This window comes from Helicoverpa zea, chromosome 21 (assembly GCF_022581195.2).
Source record: "Helicoverpa zea isolate HzStark_Cry1AcR chromosome 21, ilHelZeax1.1, whole genome shotgun sequence".
Classification (NCBI taxonomy): Eukaryota; Metazoa; Arthropoda; class Insecta; order Lepidoptera; family Noctuidae; genus Helicoverpa; species Helicoverpa zea.
This window is the reverse complement of record NC_061472.1, coordinates 9,659,422-9,687,390: the sequence shown is the minus strand read 5'-3', so window position 1 is coordinate 9,687,390 and position 27,969 is coordinate 9,659,422. Positions and strand designations below refer to the sequence as shown.

The 27,969-nt window shown below is 37.7% G+C and overlaps 1 protein-coding gene across 1 annotated transcript; it reads right to left on the bottom strand.

Moving 5' to 3' along the window:
- Positions 1-51: 51 nt before the first annotated feature.
- Positions 52-27,776, bottom strand: LOC124640600 (actin-interacting protein 1). The gene is made up of 13 exons (XM_047178432.1): positions 27,618-27,776; positions 27,273-27,485; positions 17,160-17,307; positions 16,138-16,318; positions 15,727-15,846; positions 14,872-15,036; positions 13,848-14,055; positions 12,642-12,770; positions 9,563-9,669; positions 8,409-8,511; positions 7,314-7,486; positions 6,050-6,200; positions 52-2,358 (listed from the first exon to the last, which is right to left on the bottom strand). Exons 1-13 carry the CDS (start codon positions 27,631-27,633, stop codon positions 2,249-2,251), a joined length of 1,824 nt encoding a protein of 607 aa, XP_047034388.1. The 5' UTR covers positions 27,634-27,776; the 3' UTR covers positions 52-2,248.
- Between the last annotated feature and the right edge of the window lie 193 nt (positions 27,777-27,969).

Sequence of the window (27,969 nt, the reverse complement as noted above, 5' to 3'; positions counted from 1 at the left end):
CTTATTTCAATGAAAAATCAACTTTAAATAGGTAATGAAATATAAAAATCATTTTACAAGTGTATACAAGTTTATTTTTATCATCTTACATACTTCATTTTAGTAGAAATCGCGTAAATCTAAGAAAAAATACATCAGAAAATTAGTATAAAAATACTGTTTAGAAAATGTTTTTGACTATTATTTGGAAAGATAACACGAATTGTAATAGTATTTTGTAGTGACATTAAAATTATCTACATTCTATTCTTTAAAATCGGCATAGGTTTTTTTTACAGTGTAAGTGCTAACATTTAAACTAATTTCTATATAAATAATAATTAAGTTAAAATATTAGTGACCGAATTATACTATTACACTTAGAATGAGAATATGAATTTTAGTAACAAATCTTAATTTTTAATACTGGACATATTTCAATAATAATATTTACAACTTAGCACTGCACTGAAGAAATTGAAAGAGTTTTTATTAGGAATTCACAAAGATAGACTTACATTGATCATAGACTAGTCATGTAAATATAGACATTCCAATTCAACTAATTTACTGTTCACGAAGACATACGAATAAATTAAATAAGTTACAGTTTATTTACTTATCTTTCCAAATAATTTAAATATACAAATCTCACTAGGATTATAAATGCGATTTCACACCGTTAGTATGCAATAGGTATAAAAGGACCGTTCAGATCGCACCACGTACAATATAAAAACAAAATCACAATGCTCGCACAGAAATAGGACTGATTCATGAAAAAAAAAAACAATTATTTTTAATTAACTAAGCTACTTGCACCAGTATAAATTAGCGTTAAATTCAATTAATAAATATTGTCATGCAAATCTTATTTGTACACTAAATAATACGATGGATGATGATGACAGTAAATTCGATTAAAATCGATACAATTAGTTTATGAAATCGAATTAAATATTCAATACATTATCGATCGTCAGTTCTAGAATAATCGATACCGATATTTTCGACTCTCAAAACTAACTGTTGAGCAGGTCTGACTGTCTTATTGTATGAGTGCTGATGTAAGACTAGAAATAAATGCATGTATGTTTGACTCGCTCTTTTCTTTCAAAAGCATTTTTATCGTATAATGTACGTGTCATAAAGGACCTGCCTTAGATAGAGTTTAGCACCGTCTACTCTTTGACACATTTATTAACCGTTAAAGAAAACTTTTGATGATAGTCGACATTTCACGTAGGTCAACTTCTTGCAATAAATTAAAAGACGTATTTCCATTGTACACTATATAAGAAAGCGCCAAATAGCAACTTTAAAGGTCGTATAGATATCAAATTAGATACAGATCGTAACCTAACCCTGGTCCCGCCAAACTTTTTGTCGTCACTGAACATAGCGCGAGTAGCTTCGCGAGCGAGGGGTGTGAGAGACATGCACATATCTGTGCTCGGAATTTAGTTGCGAGTCGCCATTGGATTTGGTACTGCACCTATCTTACTGTCAAAGGCGAGACGATTACGTTACGATTAGTGTGCGTTGCAGTAAAAGTGATACTGAAAAGCTCAACTTGATACTGTGACAATAACTTAAATCTGTGCACCTTGTTTTAAGCTTAAGTAATATGTTTATATTAAAATGTTGTGTACCAGTCCTTAATTCTAAATGCGAGCAACTTCACTCACTGTTAGTAACAAAAATCATATTTATTGTTAACTAACTGAGACGGTTCATAACTTAAATGTAAGCGAAATAAATACATTAGTATTCTTCTTATATAAGCTAGATAATCTGAGTTATTTTATTACTATTTTATTATATGTTTGGGGAGATATTCTTTGAAATGTACATTTTATTGTTGAATAAATTATTTTTATTTCCAGAATAAGCGGTATACTGCTTCAATAATTAAATATGTATTTGAGAATAATTTAGAATACGTAATAATACAAAATTGTTAATCACTTACATCACAATTAGATGAACATCATTAATGTTTATCAAATACAATGTTCATAATTAAACTGTAAGCAATATTCAAGTCACGGATTATAAACTTTTTGACACAAGTGATGAAAAACTGCCCTCAACATTTGTATTATTTTGCGGAAAAAAAATAGAGCTAGCAAGTTTGACATTGCAAGCGAATCAACAAAGTTTACAATACAGTTAATTGCTTCTGTTGACCGCCAACTCACATATTGAGTTTACAAAATGAAGGTTTTTAAGTAAAGAATATACCCCCCAAATGTTAGGATAGAGAAGCTTAAGCCTTGGGCACGTGCCAGACGCGGGTGTTGGCGTCCTGGCCCACGGACACAACGGTTTCCTCGTCCAGCCACGCCACGCCCGTGATCTGACTCTGCGGGTGAGCGTCTGCAACAAACAGGTATATTATTAGTAGTGAAACAGTTTTAAAAATAACTTTTACCTTTAATTGTGTAGTTAACTAAGAATGACATTACATTTATCTATCCAAACTAATATTATAAATGCGAAAGTAACTCTGTCTGTCTGTCTGTCTGTCTGTCTTTCTGTCTGTCTGTCTGTCTTTTTTTCACGCCTAAACTACTGAACCGACTTGTGTGAAATTTGGTACAGACATAGTTTGAAACTTGAGAAAGGACATAGGATAGTTTTTATTACAAAAAAAAAAAAAAAAATATTCCGGACATATAGCGCCATCTATTGGTCAAATCAAAAATCTGCTGGTAGTCACTATTCCACGCGAACGAAGTTGCGGGCAAAAGCTAGTTTATTATAAACATTTGATTAGCATAATAGCATCATTTGTACTGGAATTTCCTGTCTGTGCCAAAACAAAAAAGAACAACAAATAGAAAGGAGTCAGATTTTCTTCGAAATTAATAAAAATATTTTTTAATGTCTTTAGGTAGGCAGCACATATTTACTGTGGCACGAAGTCACTTGACTGATTTATTTAAGTTTCGACTTCATTAAAATCAGCCGATTGGCAATCTATCTACTCTTCCATATCTGTAATCCACCCTGTAAGTTCTAAGTTCAAAAATGTAAAAACCGGTCAAATGCGAGTCGGACTCGCGCACGAAGGGTTTCGTACTATCCAAACTAATATTCTATATATATATATACAGGGTGTTTGGCGCATGGACCGACAAAAATTTTTGGGGGATTCGTGAGGCCATGTACTAGTTTTCACTCATAGACCCAATGTCCTATATGTCACTGTATTCGAGATACGATTTTTTTTGTTTGTTTTTTAAAATTACCGGAACTATCACCTTTAAAACGCTATAACTTTTCAGTCTGTTGTCGAATTTACACCAAATCACTTTCATTGCGTTCTCTGATGTATTATTATTCCAAATAAAACATAAATTCATAGCACTAGATGGAAAAAAAATACTTGTTGAGCTTCCAAACTCTTAAAAATGAAAAAACGTATGAAAAATGTCAAATTCAAAATTAATTATAAAAAAAAGTAAAAGCTTTTATGAACTTCGTTTAATAAAAAAAAATTGCCTACTTAATACCCTTTCCAACGATATGCCACATGGGTGTGAAATCATTAATAATGTCGTCAAAATCAGAGCAGGAACGAACACGCACTCTAACGTCTCTAACAACGAACCCGTTTGATAGAACAATGGTAAGCAGGTAATTGGCAGGTAAACTGCCTGTCTCTTTCTTACGCATGAAAAATATCTCTTGTCTTTGTCTATCATTGGGTTGGAGTTTGTTATGTGATCCTTGTTTAGTCGAGATTTGACTATCTCTGCTATCGGAAGTGTCCGTGTATTTCACGTTTTCCTATTTCGTTGTTTTTTGTTAAAGTTTGTTTTTGTTAAGTTTTGTTTGTTGAACTTTTCTGTTAAACTGTTGGTGTATTCACCGTGCTTGTTACAATGCCTAACTTCAGCAACGAAGAGTATGCTGACATGTTGTTGGCATATGGCAGCGCTAATTGTAACGCTCGTGAAGCGCGTAGAATTTACCAGCAGCGTTATCCTAACCGGCGTATACCACACCACGAGACGTTTGCTACAACCTATCGACGTCTGAGGGAGACTGGAAACATAAATTTCCAAGAGCCTCGCGTTAATGTGAGGCAACATAATGTTGTAATTGATGAAAGCATTTTGCAAGCTTTTGATGAGGATCCAACGACAAGTATTCGAGTTGTAGCTGAAAGACTTCACTTGTCGGTTTGGAAAGTTTGGTCAGTTCTTCGGGAAAATGGAAAGCATGCGTATCACTACACTTCTGTTCAAGGTACGTTAAGTACTTTATTTATTTTATCAGGCGAAATCGTAAAACTAAATTTTGAACCAGTTATCTTCGACCTTATTGTGCTGAAATTTTGCACCCAAAAAACTTGTATTTTAAAATGGTTTTAACCATACACTTATTTTAAACGTTTACAAATATCCTTGTAGCTTTACTGGTTCGTTTTTCAAATAAATACCTAGTAACTTTTATTTTTTCTAATTTTATCTTTTAAATTTATGTTAGTTTTTGCCATTCAAAAAGTGAATTTTTACCAGTCTTTAATGGATTGTTCTAGGTCTCATAGATGATGATCACAGGAGACGGCTCGATTTTTGCCGATTTATGATGCATACGGACGTAGATGATACAAATTTTTTAAAAAGAATTTTGTGGACTGATGAATCCAATTTTAATCACGAGGGAATTGTGAATCTCCACAACCTTCACCATTGGGCGCAAAAAAGACAAAATCCCCGCAAGAAAAGACAAAGTTCCTTTCAAACTAAGTTTAGTGTAAACGTTTGGGCGGGGGTTATTGGAAGACACCTGATCGGTCCACATTTCTTACCAGAGCGCCTGACCGGAGAAAATTATTTGAATTTTTTACTCGAAGATTTACCTGAATTGGTATTACCAGTATTAGATGGAGAACCAATTATTTTCCAAAATGATGGCTGTCCAGCACATTACCAGCGAGACGTGCGAGAACATTTGGACAACTGTTTTCCAAATTCATGGATCGGAAGAGGCGGCCCAATTCCTTGGCCTGCACGTTCACCAGACCTGACGCCCTTGGATTTTTATGTCTGGGGCCGTGCAAAAGAAATTGTGTATGCGACTGAAGTACCCACAAGAGAAATTTTAATCGAAAGAATAAATTGCGCCTTTGAAATTATGAAAGCAGAAATGCGACTGAGGACGACGACTGTAGAAATTAGAAAAAGATGCCGTGCATGCATTCGCAACAGAGGCAGTCATTTTGAACATAATTTATAACTTAAATTTAATTAAAACATTTTAAAACATTTTTGTGTTTTCATTACCCTGGCACTGGTTAATGTGTACCTTTAGGTTTGTGACGACATTATTAATGATTTCACACCCATGTGGCATATCGTTGGAAAGGGTATTAAGTAGGCATTTTTTTTTTATTAAATGAAGTTCATAAAAGCTTTTACTTTTTTTTATAATTAATTTTGAATTTGACATTTTTCATACGTTTTTTCATTTTTAAGACTTTGGAAGCTCAACAAGTATTTTTTTTCCATCTAGTGCTATGAATTTATGTTTTATTTGGAATAATAATACATCAGAGAACGCAATGAAAGTGATTTGGTGTAAATTCGACAACAGACTGAAAAGTTATAGCGTTTTAAAGGTGATAGTTCCGGTAATTTTTAAAAACAAACAAAAAAAATCGTATCTCGAATACAGTGACATATAGGACATTGGGTCTATGAGTGAAAACTAGTACATGGCCTCACGAATCCCCCAAAAAATTGTGTCGGTCCATGCGCCAAACACCCTGTATATGTATATATTTATCGAAATCGAGCAAAAATGTTGTTGTATGGGAGTCCCCCAAAATATTTATTTGATAAGTATTTGTTGTTATAGCGGCAACAGAAATACATCATCCGTGAAAATTTCAACTCTCTGACTATCACGGTTCAAGAGATACAGCTTGGTGACGGACGGACGGACGGACAGAGCAGCGAAAACAATAGGGACCCGTTTTACCCTTTTGGGTACGGAACCCTAAAAATTGGTTTATTTAATAAAGCATATATTTGGTTCCTATATAAGGAGCACTTACTCTTGATGATAATATGCTTGGCAGGCGCGTCGACATGCCACACGATGAGGCAGGTGTCGAGCGAGCCCGACACCAGGCGAGTCGAGTCGGGAGACCACGCGGCGCAGTTCACGCGGGCTGAGTGGAAGCCCCACTCCTTGTTGTGGGCAAGCTACAACAGGACATATCATAATATAGTTCGCCATTCAGTTAAGAAATACAAAGACAGAACTACAAAAAGAAATCACCAGTCATTCAATCAAGAATCTGAAAAATGACGCTTTCCCCCCAAATAAATCTAGGTATATGAAAAAAAATTACCGCGTGACAATATTCCGAACAGTAATGCCAACTACAGGTGTAATCTCTAAAGATATTTTTAATACTTTGAATGCTAACCGTCAAAAAGTTGCAAAAGCCGCTACATTGTATACAAATGTCGCCATAGCAAGAAAAAATCTACAGCTAAACATGGACCATAACGCCAATGCCGCACGAAATAGGTACATCATCTTCCGAGCCTTTTTCCCAACTATGTTGGGGTCGGCTTCCAGTCTAACCGGATGTAGCTGAGTACCAGTGCTTTACAAGAAGCGACTGCCTATCTGACCTCCTTAACCCAGCTACAGTTGCAGCACCCGGGCAACCCGATACCCCTTGGTTAGACTGGCGTCAGACTAATATAATTTAATTTATTTCAAATACCTTGAACTATCTTTACAGGTCTTACCCTAATACGACAGCTAAGAACTTAATATTAATTAATAATTAATGGTCGAAGAGATACGAGAAGAAATCATATAAAACGTGATTTAATAATAAGATGGCAAATAGGCCTATAAAAGCTTTTTCGAAACGTCAAACTAGTTGCACGGTTCCAAAGAGTTAGTCTCATGAAGAAGAGCCGGCAAGAAACTCCGTGGACACTCTTTTAAAAAGAAAATCAATGTTTTAATTAGTTTTTTATCTATTCCTGAGAACGTTATACAATGCAAATTAAGTCAACAATTATGTATTTTAAAACAATAATAAAATCGTGAATTAGCCGAATGCACCCTGACAGATAGGCCAACATCGTCACCCAGTGGCTACCACAGGATGGTCATCGCAGGCGGGGTAGGCCCCGAAAGAGATGGCGGGATGACCTGGATGCCTACAACCCTGATTGGTGGGAGGTCTCAAAAGATCGAGAGGTGTGGAGGCAAAATGGGGAGGCCTTTGCCCAGGAGTGGGACAGTATGGGCTAAGAAAAAATAAATAATTTTAGTGCAATCGTAAATCTTACCTTGTAATCATCAGTTGAGTACAATATAAGTTTCCTGTTCGCGTCGGCAGCGACGAGGTACTTGGAGTCGGGACTGTAGCGGACATCGGTGACAGCACCCAAGTGCTCCAGGGTGACGCCCGGCGTCAGGGTGCGGACGTCCAGGGTGTAAATGTGCACTTTGTTATCCGCTCCTGGGGATGAGAAAGGTGAAATAATGGTTAAAATGTAGGTGTAGATGAATGTGATGATCGCTCCGGAAAAATAAACTAGCCGTTACTAGGTACTGTACTACTCACTCCCTAAAACTTCAAAAGGTTAACTTCAGAAGTTATTTGGTGCGAGTTATATTAATGACTAGCCGTTTTCCCGCGGTTTCACCCGCGTCAAGTGGGAACTACTGCCTGTATCGGGATAAAATGCCTACGTTACTCGTGGATAATGTAGCTTTCGAATGGTGAAAAATTGTTTAAAATCGGTCCAGTCGTGTTTGAGCCTATTTATTAAAACCAAAGAAACATTAATGGCCTTACTACAAAAACTTTAACAACTGTTTTACACTTGTCTAAAAAAAATGTGTCTCCAAAATGAACCTTATGTCAACGTCATAATTTGACATTTTTTTAGACAAGTCTCAAACTGACGTTAAAAAGTTTTTGTGGTAAGACGGACAAAGTTTATATGTTAAACTTTGTTTAACAATGTTTTATTCTTTATAATAGTAGTAGATAGATAAATCGTTTATTAACTTCATTTGTACATATAAATATTAGTTAGGGAGCCGGGTCTAGCGATCTTAGCTCTGTTTTTCTTGGGGCTCTTATCAACAGGAGGTTCTCAACTTTGTTGTGTTTTGTTGTATGTTCGCGGTATGAAAATACGACAGGAATAGGGGTTTTTTTAAATTACGCAGCAACTCTTAGGTACTGAGAGATATAATGGCCAAATTACAATTTGCGGCCGGTTCATCATAATATCTTTTTTATTATATTACAGTTAATCTATTAATTAAGCCTGTTTTCATTTATTATTGTGCAGTATTGTGTCGAGTCTATCGCATTAGGTTAAGACAAACCTGTGATGGTAGATTAGTGGTGTAAATAAATAACAACTTACCACCAACGGCCACGTGTCTGGACTTGGGGTCGATTGACACGCAGGTCGGTTCGTACGAGAGCGGCAAACTTGACTGCTTGCTGTTGCCGATCACTACAGCCAACTGTAAAAGTAAAAATTATTTGTTAGAACCCAAAAAAGTGTCCTCCTCCTAGCCGATTATCGGCTACGGCGGCTGTTCTCATGTAAGGAGATTAGCCAACTGCGCAGGACATATTATAGTGCACAAGCATTTGCGCAGACACAGGTGCACTCCCTATTCCTTCACTCTCATAGCCCGATGGGACGGCAATCCGACACGACCGGAAAGAGATCAGGCGCAGGACCGACATTTACGTGCTCTCCGATGCACGGGTGAATCAATCACCAACTTCCAGGCTTCGGGCTGCTTTGTGAAAGTCTTCTAAAACCCACAAAGCGATTTCGGCCCGACTCGGGAATCGAACCCGAGACCTCGTGCTCAGCAGCCACACTTGCGACAGCTAGACCAACGAGGCAGTTAAAAACCCAAAAAACCCAAACCCACCCAACCAACCCAACCCAACCCAAAAAAGAACCCAAAAAAGTAAGACTGTATTAAGTGTATTAATGGGAACTGACTTAATCAGAAGATAACAAAAACAATATTAAGAGCCAGTTTCTTCATCAAAAGTAAAAGCCAAAGTAATGTCATAAAGTAAAAGTAATGGTCAAATTCGTTTTTTCAAGCCAAAAGTAACAGCAAAACTAATAGAAAAAACGAATTAGACCGTCACTTTTACTTTATGACATTTTCACTTTGGCTTTTACTTTTGATAAAGAAATTGACTGTCAGTGAGCAGAAGTATCTTTAGTGCTAGCTAGCATGTGGTGGTTGCATATTGTATACTGCAATATACACAAATTTATATGTAAAACATTGTTCAAAGGTTCTTCTGGCCTACAGACAGCTGTTGCTGGGGAGTTTGTTGCGCCACTTCTTCTTTCCAGCAAAAACAGGAAAAGGTGAAGAGTGGGCGTTTTTTGGCTGTCTTTTACAAATTTCTGACGTTCAAAAACTGCTGTTTTGTGGCTACATTTGAATAAACAAATTTTGATTTGCCTCACTTCAGCTATGATTTATTGAGAACGTAAACTTGCAAAAGAGAGTAGGCACTCTGTTTATAACTACTGACCTCCTTAACGGTAGCTACGATAGTGGTGTCATCTTCAATGATGTGGTCCATAGCGCGAGGCTGCGAGCCCAGGGGTATCGACACATCCGTGTATGTCGGTACTTCACCTGAAATAATATGTTTTATAAAACTGTTGCTGAATAAATGTGCCTACTCCATTTGAGTGCGCACATATCTGTAGGTAAACAATCTTAATATGACTTATACAGAATTCTATACATATAATAAATCTGTAGAAAAGTAATTTTTGTACATTGAAGAAATCGACAAAAAAAATAGCCAGCATGTTAAAGGATAACTAACAGAACCCATTTCCATCATTTTTGTCTGTTTGTCTGTTTATCTGTTTGTTTGTTCGGGATTCACGTAAAATCTACGAATTAAATGCAGACAATGCTTATATACAAAAATTCTACGTAACTTGAGGTATTACTTAGTTTTTGTTTCATCGAAATCCATTCACTCTATCAAAAGATATGATTAATTTTGTGAATTCAAGATGTAAAATATTACGACACGCAATCTGTTTGTCAAAACTGTACATTTGAATGTTGTACTTATATTAGTTGATCGGCCTATTATTAATCTTTACACAGAAAATCACACTTTTATAAGTAACTTCGGAAGAAAAAAAAAATGAAAATTTTGTTTAGCTAAGGTTAAAGTAGCTCCATCTGTGGTAAATAAAATACATCAAATTTGTCAAAGGAGCGAGGTGGTAAATGACAATATTACCATACATTCTTTATAGAGGATTATTATTTCAACAGATGGAGATGTGTATTTTCCGTAATTCACCATATTTTAACACGTAGTGTAATTTTTCGATAGACATTTCAATAGTGTTTGTCAGTTTGCCGTGCCACATCAAAATCCAACTATAATTATTACCTTGATGAAAAGAAAATTAATAGTTCTCAGCCAAATTTAAAACGCTGCCATCTAAATTATTTTTTGAACATTATGTCAAAAATGATGACTTTAGTGGAACAATTAATTATCATTTAAAGTTACAGATGGAGTTAATATCAGGATTTTTTCATAAACATAGTTTAGCTTATCTTCCACTAATGTGGTGGCCTTAAAACAAATTACTTTGAGTGAGTAGTATTAAGTAGACCTTAATTATTTTTTCTGATGCAAAATATGTAAACTTAATCCTAGAAGAAATGAGGATCTATCTCACTTGCTTAGCTTCTGCGCTAAGCAAGTGTTCTTAATAGTACCATCAGAATTACATTCATCGTTGAATGAGGTGAATACATTTTCAGAAACCACAATAACAGTAGGAGCCAAAGCGTATTATCGCTTCATAGAGCTCTGATTGGCCCCAGGTGACCAAGTCAGGTCTGATTTGTTCGTTCATCAGATCTTTGAAAGTGTTTCGGTGGATACTTACTGTCGTCCTGTTTACGTGTGACACAAAATATGGTATATAAACGTCCTCCGCAAGAGCGAAATTTTCCCGGTGTGCGGTAGTGACGCACAGTATACAACACTTATGTTTCTTTTGATTTGCTGGCTCCACCAAGAAATGACAAATTGCGAGCGTACATTCTGAAAATCTTGGCAAAACTACAGGTTTCAAGTACGAACACATGAAGTGGACTCTCACAGATACGTACATTTTGCCTATTCGTGAACTAATGCAAACATTTCGGTGGAGTCCCGGCTTAGGCCTCCCCCACATTAGGCGTGCGCGATCCTCGGGCGTGTGAGTAGCGCGGGCGCCGCGCTACTCACACGCCCGCGTCGCGAGCGCGCTGCGTGAGCGTCGCGTTTTGCTGCCCTGCGGCATTTGCAGCGCGCTCGCGGCGCGCACGCGCCGCTCTCCTTGACGTTTAACTGCTAAGGCGTTTAGCGGGCGGCGGGGATAGCGGGCGAAGGAGTAAGAACGCAACTCGAGCGCCGCGTGCTCGCCGCGAGCGCGTCGCTTGCACTCTTCACACATGCCGCAGGGCAGCAAAACGCGACGTTCACGCAGCGCGCTCGCGACGTCCGCGCTACTCACACGCCCGAAGATCGCGCACGCCTAATGTGTGGTCAGCCTTACCATGAGTAAGTGAAACTATCCTACCCTATGCGCCTGCTGATGATGATGACTCATTTTATCATCCATCCAGCTATTCCCCAACTATGTTGGTGTTGGCTTCCAGTCACCGAATCTGTTTGAGTACCAATATTTTGCTTGGAGCGACTACCTATCTACCTATCTTTAATCCAGTCAACTACACAAGACGATATCCATGGTAAGACTGACAGACTTTCTGGCTTCTGATTAGTCGCAGCAGCTGCAGAAAATGTACAAATGACAGCTTTGTCAGACTCAAAGCATGTAGACATAGATTATAGCTGTTTCCTGTGAAAATTACTTACGCACCATACGTAATAATTTTCCAAATTGGCTGAACAACGTCACAAACTTTACTTCTTTTGTTTAGATAAATGGTCACATCCACAACACAACCTTGATCAATGAATCTATGCGACTGCGAAGTGCTAATCCTAATTATACTGTCACGTGAAAGAATGCACCTACGGGATAAGTAGTATTTTGACGATTCTATATTGCCCACGCAGACGAAGTTGCAAGCAACAGCTAGTAAATAAATAAACTGCTATATATAGTTACCGGCACGGATATTGAGCTCTCGGCGGAAGAGTGGGGATCGCTTTGCGCACTGTACACATAAGGCAATAAACCAATAAATCGCTTCTGCGCAGGTAAAGGTCAGGGCTCAATATCCGTGCCGATAACTATACTTAAAATAAAGGTTTAACTTCTCAATCAGAAGTAATTATTATTAGATAACATATTTAAATTGACTTATTGATGGACTGAGACTGGAGTTTTAAAATAAAAAGTCATATTAAGATTGTTTAGCTTTAGCTAAAAGCCTACTCAAATGGAGTTTAGAATTCAATTCAAAATTTATTTTCATCATTAGCATCTTTTCTTGTTTTATCTATCACATCATTAATTCGAATTGTCTATCACTTCATTAGGGTATGCTTAAGATAATAACAAAAAAACTGAGAACCTTCTTTTTTTAAGTAGGTTAAAAATGGGACAAATTACCTTCAGCGGCAGGGACAGCCTTCCGTAGCGTGTCATCAATGCCGCAAGTCAACAGCGAGCCGCCCGCACTCGCTCGCATGCCGTTCACCTGGTTACCGTGACCCTGGCCCAGGATGTGACGACCTTCGCCTAGGAAGAACAGAATAAGGTATTTTAATAAATAAATTAATTAAAAACACTATAAAATCACGCTTCCATAATGCAAAACTTAATCGTGGTCAATGTAATACAAGAATAATGGCGTCCACGGCCGATTTCGGCTACGGCGGCTGTTCTCATTTAAGAAGATCAGCCAGTTGCGCAGGACATATTATAGTGCACGAGCATTTGCGCAGACACAGGTGCACTCCCTATTCCTTCACTTTCATAACCCGATGGGACGGCAATCCGACACGACCGGAAAGAGATCAGGCGCAGGACCGACACTTACGTGCTCTCCGACGCACGGGTGAATCAATCACCAACTTCCAGACTACGGGGGTGCTTTGTGAAAGTTTAAGGAAACCCACAAAGCGATTTCGGCCCGACCCGGGAATCGAACCCGAGACCTCGAGCACAGCAGCCGCGCTTGCGACCACTAGACCGACGAAGCAGTCATATAGTATTTAAATACAAGAATAGTGTTGTTATAAACATTGACCACAAAGTTTCAACAAAAAAGTAAAGACTAACAGGCCCAAATACACAGTGTGTCTGTCTGGATGCAACGCTAGGCAAGTGATAGGCTTGTTGTGCCATCAACACTTGTTCACTATGTAACATGTATGTATCACTCACCAGTAGCAACGTTCCAAGCGGTCACACATCCGTCATGGCTGGCAGTGTACACAGTGTGTCTGTCTGGATGCAATGCTAGGCAAGTGATAGGCTTGTTGTGCCATCAACACTTGTTCACTATGTAACATGTATGTATCACTCACCAGTAGCAACGTTCCAAGCGGTCACACATCCGTCATGGCTGGCAGTGTACACAGTGTGTCTGTCTGGATGCAATGCTAGGCAAGTGATAGGCTTGTTGTGCCATCAACACTTGTTCACTATGTAACATGTATGTATCACTCACCAGTAGCAACGTTCCAAGCGGTCACACATCCGTCATGGCTGGCAGTGTACACAGTGTGTCTGTCTGGATGCAACGCTAGGCAAGTGATAGGCTTGTTGTGCCATCAACACTTGTTCACTATGTAACATGTATGTATCACTCACCAGTAGCAACGTTCCAAGCGGTCACACATCCGTCATGGCTGGCAGTGTACACAGTGTGTCTGTCTGGATGCAACGCTAGGCAAGTGATAGGCTTGTTGTGTCCCATGAGGACTTGCAGAGGCTTGTCTGGGTTGTTCACGTCTAAGTAGTTGATGACTCCGGATAGGGAGACGGAGAGAAGGTGCTTGCCTTGCCAGAGGCATGATACCTGTGGAAATGTATGAATAAAATGTAATTCTTTTGTCTGGTTGGAGAAATGTCGAAAAGGGAAGAGTTTGATAGGGTACTAATGACTATTCGAATCATGCGGGAAAAGTGTCATAAATAACATCAAAATTTTGCATTTTCTTATAAATGAAAATACTAAGGTTGGTTTGCCTTGCATTAACTTTAAAATAGCAGAACCGATGAGATTTGGCATTGGGATAGGATATAGGTATCCTAATCATGTTGTTATTATTATTATTTCTTTTTTCTTTTGCTTTATATAACTTGGTTTGTTTAATTTATTAACTTCTTAAAATAGTTTGTATAATAATTTTCTCTTATAACTTCCTAGTTCAACTTGCATTGTATAACTTTCTCAAAGTCAACCCAAAAAATATTGTAAACATTTCTTTTTCATGTTATTATCGTATGTATCAATACATACAAATTGTAACACCTATTATGTTTTTAAAAAGAGTAACCATGGAGTTTCTTGCCCGTTCTTCTCCATAGGAAGCTACTTTTGGAATGGGCAACTAGAAGCAAACTTATTTATAATTTTGACGTTCATAAGTGCTTGTAAAGGCCTACATGAAATAAATGATTTGATTTGATTTGATTTGTAAGACGATAGATAATATAATAATAATATTGATATTAAGGTGCTGAAATATAGATGCGAATGAATCCTACTAATATTATAGATGCGTAAGTCCGTTTGTTTGCTACACTTTCACGCAAAAACTATTTAACCGATCATCATGAAACTTTGTACACATACTTTTGGTGGTAAAATCTAGTTTTAATATAATATTACCTGTTGGTTCTCAACAGCATTGCCCATATTGAACAGGACAGATCTCTGCATGGTCTCAATGTCCCAGATGGCGCAGGTTTTGTCTCCGGAACACGACAGCAGCTGCTTGCCGTCCGGCGACCACGCGATGCCGTACACGCCGCCCTTGTGGGCTGGAGACCCGATCTGTCAGACACAAGAACATAATTAAATAAAAGTAGATCATTTAATTTTGTATGAAAAATCTACTAATATGCGCAAACAAACAAAAAAATACAAACATCCGAATTGAGAAACGGGAAGACAGTAGTTAAATAATTATAGCAGGCGTTAAACTACACTTAATTTTAAAAAGCAACCATTATAATTGATATTCAAAAATTGTCATTCATACTAATATTATAAATGCAGAAATCAGTTTCTTTCTTTGTTACATTTCAACGTCAAAACGACTAAACCAGTTAAGATGAAATCCTGAAGACGCGGGTGACGTCGCAGATCGTCGCAGAGATATATAACATATAACTAATGCTCCAATTACACAGACGGATCCATCCAATCTTCGATAAAGAATTGACTTCTTATGAATTCTATTCTAACTAATATTATAAATGTGAAAGTAACTCTGTCTCTCTGTCTGTCTTTTCTTCACGCCTAAACTACTGAACCGATTTGTGTGAAATTTGGTACAGACATAGTTTGGAACTTGAGAAAGGACATAGGATAGTTTTTATTACAAAAAAATATATAAAAATAAAATTTATTCTGGACATATAGCGCCATCTATTGGTCAAACCAAAAATCTGCCGGAAGTCACTATTCCACGCGAAAGAGGTCACTGGCAAAAGCTAGTAGCTAATAAATGCAAGTACAAACCTCTCCCTTAAGCTCGGAGGTGGCGCCATCGAACAGGAATATCTTGCCGTCGAAGCCGGCCGACGCGAACAGACTGCCGTCGGGGCTGTAGCGGACAGCCTGGGCGAAACGAGTGTGCTCCTATCGGGAAATAAAATATACATTGAAAACGCATAGTTTTAAAATCTAACAATCACCACATAGTATACGGCAGCTGATCTCATATAAGAAAATTAGCCAACTGCTCAGGACATCTTATAGTGCACAAGCATTTGTTTGGACACAGGTGCAGTCACTATTCCTTCACTCTCATAGCCCGATGGGACGGCAATCCAACACGACCGGAGAGAGATCAGGCGCAGGACCGACATTTACGTGCTCTCCGATGCACGGGTAAAGTATGAAGTCAGGCGTGGACAAACAGTGTCTTACCTGCTTAGTACACTTGAACTTGAAGGGAGGTCCTTCGAACACAGCAATGGTGTTGTCTTCCGAAGCGGTGACAATGCGGAAAGGTCTAGAAGGCTTGAAGTCTACGGAGTTGATCGGCTTGGACTGGCCGCTGATCTCGCCTACCGATGTACCCGTTTCCGACATGAATACGTGACCGAATCTGTGAAAACAAGTTGAAAATATTATTATTTGTTTCTGCCTGCGGTTAAACCCGCTTTAATGAAAAGTATCTTATACGTGTAATGTTGGATTTCAGCTCGTTTCGGTTTCGTTTGAAAGAACTTTCATATTTATAATACTAGCAGGATAATCTGTGCTTTACCGGACTCTTACACTTTCATGGTCTAACGGCTAAAGTGGGTTTACTTTATGAATTTACCCGACAATGTCGCTCGCTGATAATTCGGATATTTTTCAAAACAAAACAATTATTTAAAAAAAAGTTACTGTTACAGATCAGCGAATCGTAACAATATGGAATAATTTATGTGTAGTTTCTGTGAGTCATGATGAATTTAGTATTTTATGTACAGATGACATTTTATTCATTTCATATGTGTTTAGAATATCCGGTGTACATAACCTTGAACTCGCACAAAATAATAGGTAACCAGCATTTGACTTCCGTTCGTCAAACCCACATGGATACGACCGACAGGCATCAGTGAGAGTTTTCATTACACACTTCAAGGGGATTGAATAAGGGAGTGCAATTGCTAACTGAATCGAAAACCTAGCTTTAACTGATGACAAATTAGCCTAACTTTAGTAAGTGGTGTTCGTCTGTACCCACGCTTCGCCGCTATGATGAAGGTTACACCTAGTTCAAACTAAAAGGTACAGTTAAGTTTAGGCGCATTTGACCGGTTAGACCTAGCTAGCAGGCCAAGCCTAGGTGTACTTACTAAATTGTAACATTTTTAAGGATAAAAAAAGACGTATCCAATATCTGCTGCGTATTCAAAAGATAGTGTAAATACCCCTACATCATGTTACGTTACCTTTCCCTTCCTTCACCGACGGCCACCATACGCTGATTGTCAGCGCTCCACGCGATGTCCTTAATAGGACCTCCGATCGGCTGGAACTCATTCTTGAGGATATGTTCCTTGTTCACCGTGTCCCAAATCCTAATCTTGCCGGAGGCATCTGAAAAAGAAAGGACAATGCTATTCTTTGTATGGAAGTTGGGCTCAAGAGTTGCCCACAGTAACTGCATAGTGTATTATGTTCTCTAGGCTTATAATAGGTCCCAGACCGAAATATTTCGAAATCTATCCCGGGAGTCCTGAGAAAAACTGGTTTGACTCATAATCAATATTACGAAAAACATCCTTACGAACTCTTAACTATTCCACTTTTATTACCTTAATTGAAATGCATTATAATATTAATCGACAAATACGAGGTCGAGGTATTGAACGAGAATTTTTTTTACCGACTTCAAAAAATGGAGGAGTTTCTCAGTTCGTTTGTATTCTTTTTACGTAAGTACGTGCATATTAACTCCGTCGTTTACCAACCGATTTAAACAATCATTTTATTGTTTGAAAGGATTTACTTTCCAAATAGTTCCTTTGTTATTCGGTCCAGGGTCTGGTGATAGAAACCTTAAAACAATAGGGAACTCTCGGAAATTGTAAGCATATATCGAATAAAAACTTGTCATTCGGGTATATGTCTCCGACACCACAAAACTGTGGAGGTTAAGACCTGACCTGCCGATGGAGACGACAGTGAGACGAGGGAACTCCTCAACGGTAACTATTTACTACCTCGTGTTCGAGCTTATTTTATTCGTCCTGATAAGATTTTTCCATTGCCATTACGGATATTAATTGCATGACGCTACACGAACTTAGGACTGATTGTAGTAGATAGAGACTGAAAAGCAAGAGAAACAACAATTACCTTTAAACGTCTATTTCTGTTATTTTATCCTGTTAACAGTGAAACCACTAACTATCTGAATGTTATTTCAAGAAAAGAAGGTTGTTAGGTTTGTGGCTGCTTAAAATGGCTAGCTAACAATGGCTGGCTAACATGAGAACCGGTTTTTCTCGGGACCTCTGGGACCGATTTCAAAAATATTTGGATTCCGTGTTAAGAGTGAAGTAAGGAACCTATTTTAACTATTTCCACTACTGGGCAAACGGCTTGGGCTTTGTAAAGTGACTGTTCAAGTTGAACATTAGAACCGGTTTTTCTCGGGACCTCTTAGACCGATTTCCAAAATATTTAGATTTCGTGTTAACAGTGCAGTAAAGAACCTATTTCGACCACTTTTACTACTGGGCAAATGGCTCACGCTTTGTTAAGTGACTATCTATGGAGAACATTTGAACCGGTTTTTCTCGGGACCTCTGGGACCGATTTCAAAAATATTTGGATTTCATGTTCAGAGTGCACTATGGAACCAGCTGGAACTACTCCCACTGCTGGGCAAACTTTGAGCCCAGACCCTGGCATTGTCCTTTTACATGTTAAAAGGAAGGCTGTCATCGAACATCTATGGAGTTGTTACTGGTAGTCAGAAGCCAGTAAGTATGACAACCTAAGGGGTATTGGGTTTCCGGGGTAACTAGGTTGAGGAGGTTAGACAGACTCCTTGTTAAACACTGGTACTCAGCTGCATCCGGTTAGATTGATGCCGACCCCAACATAGTTGGGTCATAATGAGTTTAGTTTAAAATCCTGGTCACTGCTGAGAAAATTGCTGTAAAAGCCAAAAACCATTTGCGTGATCTTGAAAAGGACCCACTGGTTCTAAATTTGGGTTCATAATATGAAACATAGTTTTTAAAGCAACGTACATGAAACAGATTGGCAGAACAACACGTTATCGCTTAGCGATTTTATAATGGGTGTTTCATAATCAGATAATACAAAATGTGCATGTAATTTATTGCAACATTTCGGAGAAATTATTTTTTTCTGCGAATCGTATCTTTGTAATCTCACCGCAGTTTATTGATTAAAGCCCATATTACTATTTGTAACTAAATAGCAGTTATTATGTGAATGAGGTCACAGAATACATGGTATCAATCCAAAAATACTGAATATAGAATATTTGAAAAAGCCACTCGAATTCTGCTGAAACTAAATCATTGTTTTTTTTTAATCTATGTATATAAAAATGAAACCCGCTTTCCGTTGTCACGACATGACATGAAAACGGCTTGACCAATTTGGCTTAAAATTAAAGGGGAGGTAACTTAGACCCGGGAGAAGGTTTTAGGATAGTTTTTATCACCATCCGGCTACGGGACGTGGGTGAAACCGCGGGCGAAAGCTAGTAAGAGATATATCTGAAGCGATGACGCCAGATATCGAAGCATGAAATAAATTTAGATAAGGGTAGGAGGACGAGGAAACCAACTGATTTAGGCAACATATTAGACAAAGTACTTGTATGCCAACCCGCATTGAGCAAGCGTGGTGATTAATGCTCAATCTTTCTCCTTGTGAGAGCCTGTGCCCAGCAGTGGGTCGATAAAAAGGCTGTAACAGTCTAACAGTCTACCTTGAATGCCTTGATGATTTAATGACAGCCTTGAGACATTGAAATGAAGTAAAAACATTCTCGTAAAAGAGAAACCAATGGAATAGCCAAACCGACACGATATACGTAATAGGCACCTGGTGCATAGAAGCACTTACCATATGATCCATAATAAACGAATGCATTTTTACATAAATGAATCCAGACTTGGTAACATAGTTTCGTCATGAACGCTTGCCTTCACACTTTTCAAGAGCATCCACATTATCATGAGGAAAATGCCATATACGTATTAAAATGATACCCGGGCCGTATACAGAACCACCTCGGTATTTACATGTATAAGTAGGCAAGCCACACATGTTTTACGATACTGTCGCACGCAAAATTGCGTGCATCGAAGTATTAGACTCTAGTAATCCGATTGATGAGAAATCTTTATTTTTGTAGGAAGGGCCCCGATTGGCAAACGTTTTTTGTTAGCTGCCAGCTTTTCCTACGATTCTACCCACTTCCCGACTCCTTTTAAGAATTTCCATGTCCGAGAAATAAGTTTTTTTTTTTTACATTTTAGTGGCAAGTTCCACCTGTTTCATTTATTAGTTTATTGGTTACTAGCTTCTGCCCGCGACTTCGTACGCGGATCCTGTCCCTTATGCCAGCGACTACGGGGTCAGCAAAATCAAAGATCTGAATCGTCTAATATTGAATTTTAAGGGCCCGTTGACTTGAAAACAACGGAATACGCATAGCCATTAGAAATGTTCCATATATTTAATTTTTGTACTTTAACGGCAAAAGCACAGCAGACTAAACAAAACGCTGAGAACTGAACCGCAATAGACGTGACCATAGGGATAAAAGTAGTGATTCTAATTAGTCCGCATTTAAGTTGTGTGTGGCAAAAATGTTACACGTATTATTACGTAAAAAAACATTAAATGTTACTGAGATGACAAAGTCGTGATGACTTAGTGGAAGTCGTGGTGGTTTAGTGGGTAGAGAACCAATCTCTCAAGTATGAGCGTGCGTCTTTGATTCCAGGTCTGGCAAGTACCTGCCAATGCAACTTTTCTAAGTTCGTATGTACTTTCTACGTATATTTTGGATACCAATGACCGTTATTTGGAGGGGATGTTAAACTGTAGGTTCCGGCTGTCATTGAACATTCTTGGCAGTCGTTATGGGTAGTCAGAAGCCAGTAAGTCTGAGCAGTTTTACCGAGGGGTGTTGGGTTGAGCGGTTAACCGGGTTGTGGAGGTCAAATAGGCAGTCGCTCCTTTTAAAACACTGGTACTCAGTTGCATCGTGACTGGAAGTCGACCCTAACATAATTGGGACAAAGGCTCTTGAGATAATAATGACAATAATAATGAGATATAAGCATCGCAGGACATCTGAGGCTGATGACGGGGAGTAGCGACCCCGCGGGGCATATATACTGAGTTCTCCAGGGAGAGTATACTGTCCCCCATCTCCGGCCGGTCGGAGTGAACCATGACGGGGGTAGGTCTCACGTCTCTGGCTTGGCTTGACCATCCAGAGTGGAGTCGCTTGAGCAGGGTTAGTAGCCCTGCTCGGAGGATAGGTGCCTCGTGGTAAGTGACCCACAGGGAGCGCGTAATCTGCGTTTAAAATCCGCCGAGGTATCCTCACACTTCAGCCGCTCATGTCCCTGTTGCCCTTTTGTTGCTATTCAGTGACAGATTCCCGGGGGCCCAGTAAGTGAGCTGGCGAGTCTCCACCTGCCATTTTTACATGTATCTAATACATTGTCATCGGCAGGTGCCATAGTTCCCGTAGTTTCCCCATTCCTAGTCCATTAGCATCCCATCACAATAGCCCAAGTAGTATTCATTCACAGTTAGCAATGGTATAGCACAGATTGTCTTTTTTTTAACGACGTTCACCGGGGATTGTCCTTGGGTTCATTTCTATAGTGTATAAAGGGATAATTGTCGGTTTTGTGTCACCATTTCATTAAAGTTGTCTCAAAAGGGCTTCAGCGTGTTGGCTTTGGCCTCACGTTGGCTCCCAAAAATTCGGAACTCTGTAGTCCCGAGGTCTGGAAGAGACATACAAAATAATAATGAGATATATATAACGCAAAAAATTCGGAGAGTGGGGGCTCGTGACGCCACGTCTAGGTATGTAAAATTTGTACTAAGCAGTGACTTAACACAAAATTCAAGCGTGTTATATCTTCGTTATTATTTGTTTGTGAGAAGGAGAAAAGAAAAAATACGTGTCCATTATTTTAGGGCTATCTAAAAGACGGACTAATTACTTTTTTTGATTCACCATACCTATTTCATAACATTCATTTCTATACATTTCAAGTGTAGTATTGCTCTTGAAGTTCCACATCAGTTGTTCCAGATCTTCGATGTTTATACGTCAAAAGAGAGAGTGCTTATCAGATTGAACCGCTTTTGCTAAAACGTCATATCTTTATAAGCTATAGTCTAGCTGGGCTCCTGGGTTTCCACATCAGGTGTTTTACATCTTCAATTTTTATAAGTCAACAGAGAGTGCTTATCAGATTGAACAACTTTTGCTAAAACGTCATACCTCTATATGCTATAGTCTAGCTGGGCCCCTGGAGTTCCACATCAGGTGTTTTAGATCTTCAATTTGTATAAGTCAATAGAAAGTGCTCATCAAATTGAACAACTTTTGCTAAAACGGCATACCTGTATATGGTACAGAGAAGCTGGGCTCTTGGGGTTCCACATCAGGTGTTCCAGATCTTCAAATTTATTATCTCAGCTGAAAATGCTCATCACATGAAACAATTTTTGCCATGACACCATTTTTGTATCTTTTATAGTTTTGTTGGTCTGTTGGTGTTCTGCATCAGGTCTTCAAGTTTCGAAGATAAATTATAGCCTATATGTTGACCAGGCTTAATACTGACACAACAAAGAAAAAATCATTGAAATCCGTTCAGTAGTTCGGAAGATTAGCGTGTACAAACAAACAGACATACAGACATACAGACATACAGACGGAATTTTTTTTTTGGATTTGTGCTCCATTACTGTTTCTAAACCCCACCCAATTATTATTTTTTTAATATATTCAATGTACAGACACAGTTTTTTTACAGATTTATTATATGTATAGATTGTGTGAAAGATTCACAAATATCAAGAACGCGCAAACTTCATAATTTAAGAAATACAAATGGTGTAATTTACTCCGCCGAATCCTAGAACTATAGCAATATAGCGTAATGCCCTACATAAAAAAAAATATATGAGTATCAAAACATTCTGTCTAAAATACTGAAGTTGTTGTAACAAAATAGTGTAACATTTAGCTGCTTTCTATCATCAAGATAATCTCTCTAGAAGATATAATTAGCATAGTATTTGATCTTCTTTTTGTTGCAGCGGAGCTACGAATCGATACGTTTTTTTGCATAACGACAGTTTATTGACCTGAGAGCAACTGAACTAGCATTTCACGGCGAAAATTTCACAATTTCTGCGGTTTTACTTTCAGAAACCGAATCCGCTTCGAGAGACTAGCTTATTTTACTAAGTGACAACATAATATTTAGAAAATGGAATCTTAGCGAATACAACGTGTTAGTAGTTCAGTTTAATTCTGGAGTGAATAGCGCGCCGGCTGGCGTGGCGCCAATGACCGTTGTTACATGAGAAATCATAATAAATGTTCTTAGTTGCGATGTTTTGATAATCCCGGTGATGGCATACGACCTACAGGTTTTGGAAAACAATATTGCATAACAATGCTTCATCGGTGTCGGCAGTTTTATATCAAAATCAAAAGCGCTGTATGATTGTGGATTTGTGCTTATAAGCTTGCCTCTGCTGGGAGGGAGAAGACCTCATGGCTAAGGACTAGCAGTAAATAGTCGGGCCGACAGAATTAGATTAAGTCGGGCGATAATAGGAAATAACCTAACCTAGCCAGAATCGTTCGTGCCTCGGGAGTATCCCATGGTCTTCAATTAGTCCCAATAGTCAATAGCAGAGTTTTGCAAATATGTAGTTACGGACAGTCAGGACTATGCAACATTACAATCACAAATAGATCGAATAAATTCTAGAGTCTTAACGTATGCAGTTGCTACTATCTATAAAGTTCCAAGATTTAGGTACCTACCTCGGTAGTTTTCACATGATTTACTACTCTGTACAGTTTTCAAATAAAATCTTACGTTAGCCTCTTGGCCTAATTTGACAAATCGTAGAGCAGTTATTGAGCAATTTTATACAGTAGTGTTAGTTCCATTACAACGTGGGAGATGCCTATGATTTCTTCCGGCGACCATGTCATTTTATTACAATTGTCATTGAATTTATAACCGTATAAAAAGTTATGTCTTTAAAAAATGGTGAAGCTGATAGAGAATAATGGAATGAAGGGTACCAGAAGTTCTAGTATATGATAAGGGTAGAACCAACAATTAGTACCTAATGATAATATTGGCAAACTCAAAGATACAACCAGCCGAGGTCTTATCGCAAAGGGCAATGTCATTATAGTAACCTCCTCGTGAACTCATCTGTGTACACTGGAAACAGACTGTCCCATACGTCTAATGAAAGTCACTTCTTGCAAAAAAAAGGTTGGCAGAAACTCTGCTACGAATTGCCCAAAGAAACCGTAAATTCCTCATCATTTATTACTACGGAATAAGTCACGTAACCGATTTCGTGAAAGTAGTAAAAACTTTGGTAAATACCAGACTAATCCCTACTAATATTATAAATGCGAAAATAACTCTGTTTGTCTGTCTGTCTGTTACGCTTTCACGTCTAAACCATTGAACTGATTTTAATAAAATTTGGTACAGAGTTGACCTTGAGAAAGAACATAGGATAGTTTTTATCCCGGACTTTTGAAGAATTCTCTTGGAAACGCGATATAACCGAACTTGACGTGGGCGAAGCCGCGGGCGGAAGCTAGTTTAAAATAAAGATTCAAACATAGTCATAGGAGCCAGGGGCTTGCATTCAGAGATATCAAGCTTCTATGTAAATGTAGAAGATCTTTAATAGAGATAGGTAAATAGATAAATGTAAATAATATGCAAATCGTTGATGGCCTCGATTTTCTCAGCATCATAAGTGAGCATGGTGCTGTCTTATATATATGTATGTCTTTAACATTTTGTCCAGATCCTGAGCATAGTGCCAAATGTCGTCTAAACGCGTTAAGCGGATCTAGAGAAAATATGATCTATGTACCAAATACTTGGCAAACGTTTTGGATAAAATATCTTTCTAGTGAAAATTTGTACACCTAACACCTGCACGTTGCTTGCCTATGAAAAGAAAGGAAACAAAATAAAATTGATTGCAGTAATAAAAATGTTTAACAATAATAAAGCTCACTCAATCAGAAAATTGTATGTACAAACTTGGCAACTACACTCTAATTATTACTGCAAAGAAAATCATGAGTTCTTTCACCTAAAATTTCTAAAAGAAACTTTACGCACATTATTTGTTTAATAACTAACGACTTGGTAACAAAACAACAATCTGTTAATGATTTTGGCAAGTACTACATTTGTCATAGACTACAATAGTTCATCGTAAAATTACTATGACACATGAGCTGTAACTGAACTTGGGTGATTAATCTAGAGATGTCGAGTAAGTATTAGAAGATATTTGTCATACCTAGTGTGGGGGCTCATGGCAAGATTGATTTAGATAAATAGATTCTTGCTGCTACCAATTGTTAATCAGTGAAAGGGGCGACCCATTGCAACCTATTTTAAATAAAGACTGGCTGTCTATCATAATCTCAAACACTTAGCTATATACTTGTTTCCAGCACTTTCGTTCAGTGCTGTATGCATGCACAGTTTCTATGTGTGTTTCTCTCACATTTAGTAGAACCAATTTTAATGCGGTTTTCAGCATAGGATTTTTCAGACTTAGGAGAAGATTCAAGGTATATTATTGAACCCAGCGGGTCCGACCAGGGTGCAGGATTGTTCAAAAAGAGTTACCGCTGCTCTGGTTTTTTTGGTTTTCATCCCATTTTTTATATCAAAAAATTTTATATACAGAAATTGTAATAAACAAAACAAACTCCCTTTTTGATTGTTTAATAAAATGGCTTATATTGGGAGTGCCTTTATCAATATTTGTGACTATGATTCACACATTGAATCTAAAAGATATCTAAACTACAGTGGGTAAATAATGAATCATTATGAGTTACATAAACAACATGTTTCATTGATATGCTTTATAAAGAAAGTTTTTTGACCAACACATACTTTATTGGGTGGTTACAATCACACTATTTTAGTAAATGTGTTTTTTTTATTTCCTTGTTTAAAAAAATCCTGAGTGGATTCGATGAAAGTTAGTAGTAATATAGCTTATAAATGACAATTAAACTGTAGACTTAAATTTTGCTTCTAATTCCATTTACTTAAACTACCATCCTACTAATATTATCCTACTAATATTATAATTGTGAAAGTTTGTGAGAATGTATGGATGTATGTTTGTTATTCTTTACGCAAAAACGGCTATACCAATTTGGTTGAAAGAAATTTGGTATGTAGATAGGTGATACCCTGGATTAACACATGGGCTACTTTTTGTCAACTCACCACGTGAGCGAAGCCGCGAGTGGAAGCTAGTATATGATATAGATTATAAAATCTATAGAAACCTATATGCACTGTCATGTAACAGGATCAATATGTCTCCAAAATAAAGTTTCATTTTACAATAACTTAATTACTTTCACATTTCAGACAACAACTTAAAATGGTAGTTACTTTTACATTTCAGAATGACCTTGACTTTGAATACTAAATGCTAAGGTCAATGTCTCCTTTACAAAACATAGACATTTTAATATAGTTTATCTTCTCTTTACATTCCTGTTTTAGAGAATAATTTCAATTCATTGTTGATGAAATATTTATATGACAAGAAAGTATAAAAAAGTGAAAATTGTATGCATATGCAATGATAATACACATGCCGCATAACCAGGAAATTCTTAAAAACATTTTCAACAACATATTCCATTAGGTAATCCCCTAACCACGCTTGGCCAAGGCCCTTTTGGTTAGATTTTCAATACCCCTTGAAAGGGAGACAAAAAAGAACACTAACATAATAATACTGTTACTGTTACAGCCTTTTTATCGTCCCACTGCTGGGCACAGGCCTCCTCTCAAATGGAGAAGGATTGAGCATTAATCACCATAATAATAGTTATTTTTTTTTTACTAAATTGAATGAGATAATGAATAAACAGATTGAGACCAGGATTAATTCCATTAAAAAATCTGGCATTATGTAGTCAACTATACCATCATCATGAATAATATTGATGAATCATTCATCTCCTATATAATAAGTTTTAATTTGTAATTTTGATAGGTAAACACAGGTGTTAAAACAATCAAGAAGTTATTAATAATGAGGAAAATAGAGGAACATTTTCTCATAAATGCTTAAATTACAAATATAATGAGTAACATACTGTTATAATAAATTCATGCACGATTTAATAGTATGAGGAAGTGTAACACAGATTCCAAACTCAAGATACATACAGTTAGTTTGTCTATCGAAGAACTCATAAATAACCTTACCTCCTGAAGAGATGTAGAAGCCACTCGGAGAGTATTTCGCCACATTCACTTGGCAAGAATGCTCCGTGTATGTATCGGAGATCGCGGGGTTCTCAATATCTCGTATGATAACGGAATTGCCGTTGGTATACAGGAAGTTTCTGCCCTTCGGATCACCGCCTAAAACTAGCGGTGTACCTCTCTGGGTCCTCGGCAAAGCCGCCCAAGTATACTCTGCGAACACAAAACTACACTGTAAAACCACTTATCACTTTTATTTTCATACACAGACAGATTTATCATCATGTATCACCCGCTAGTTACAACAACCATGCTGCCCCGTATAAGATTCAAATTGGAACTTACTATGAGAATAAGACATTTTATAAACACACTTTGCTAACTAATCACTACTTTGATAACGCTATAACTATTGGTCACTCGGTAATTTTATTTAATTTTAGTGAAACACAGTCAGCCGCTATGCCCCATAGCCTACCAAAAAAATGACGTACAATAATATTTTTTTGTACGGTTGGCAAGTCTGTAGGTCTGTCGCTCATTGATATTACCATATATGGGCAGAGGAATACCGATCATTTTTATATAATAACTTCATTTCATTTTCATTATTTTATAAGTTCCTTTTAATTATTCGACTGCATTTACAAATTAATTAACAAACATATTATTTGTATTGAAAACTTATATTGTGACT

What these genes read in the sequence shown, in the direction of transcription:
- LOC124640600 (XM_047178432.1), bottom strand. An exon ending in CGCTTGGAACGTTGCTACTG is followed by an intron (nt 12,771 to 13,847) that starts GTGAGTGATACA and finishes TGTTCTTCCTAG; the next exon opens with GCGAAGGTCGTCACATCCTG. An exon ending in TCGTAGCTACCGTTAAGGAG is followed by an intron (nt 8,512 to 9,562) that starts GTCAGTAGTTAT and finishes TTACTTTTACAG; the next exon opens with TTGGCTGTAGTGATCGGCAA.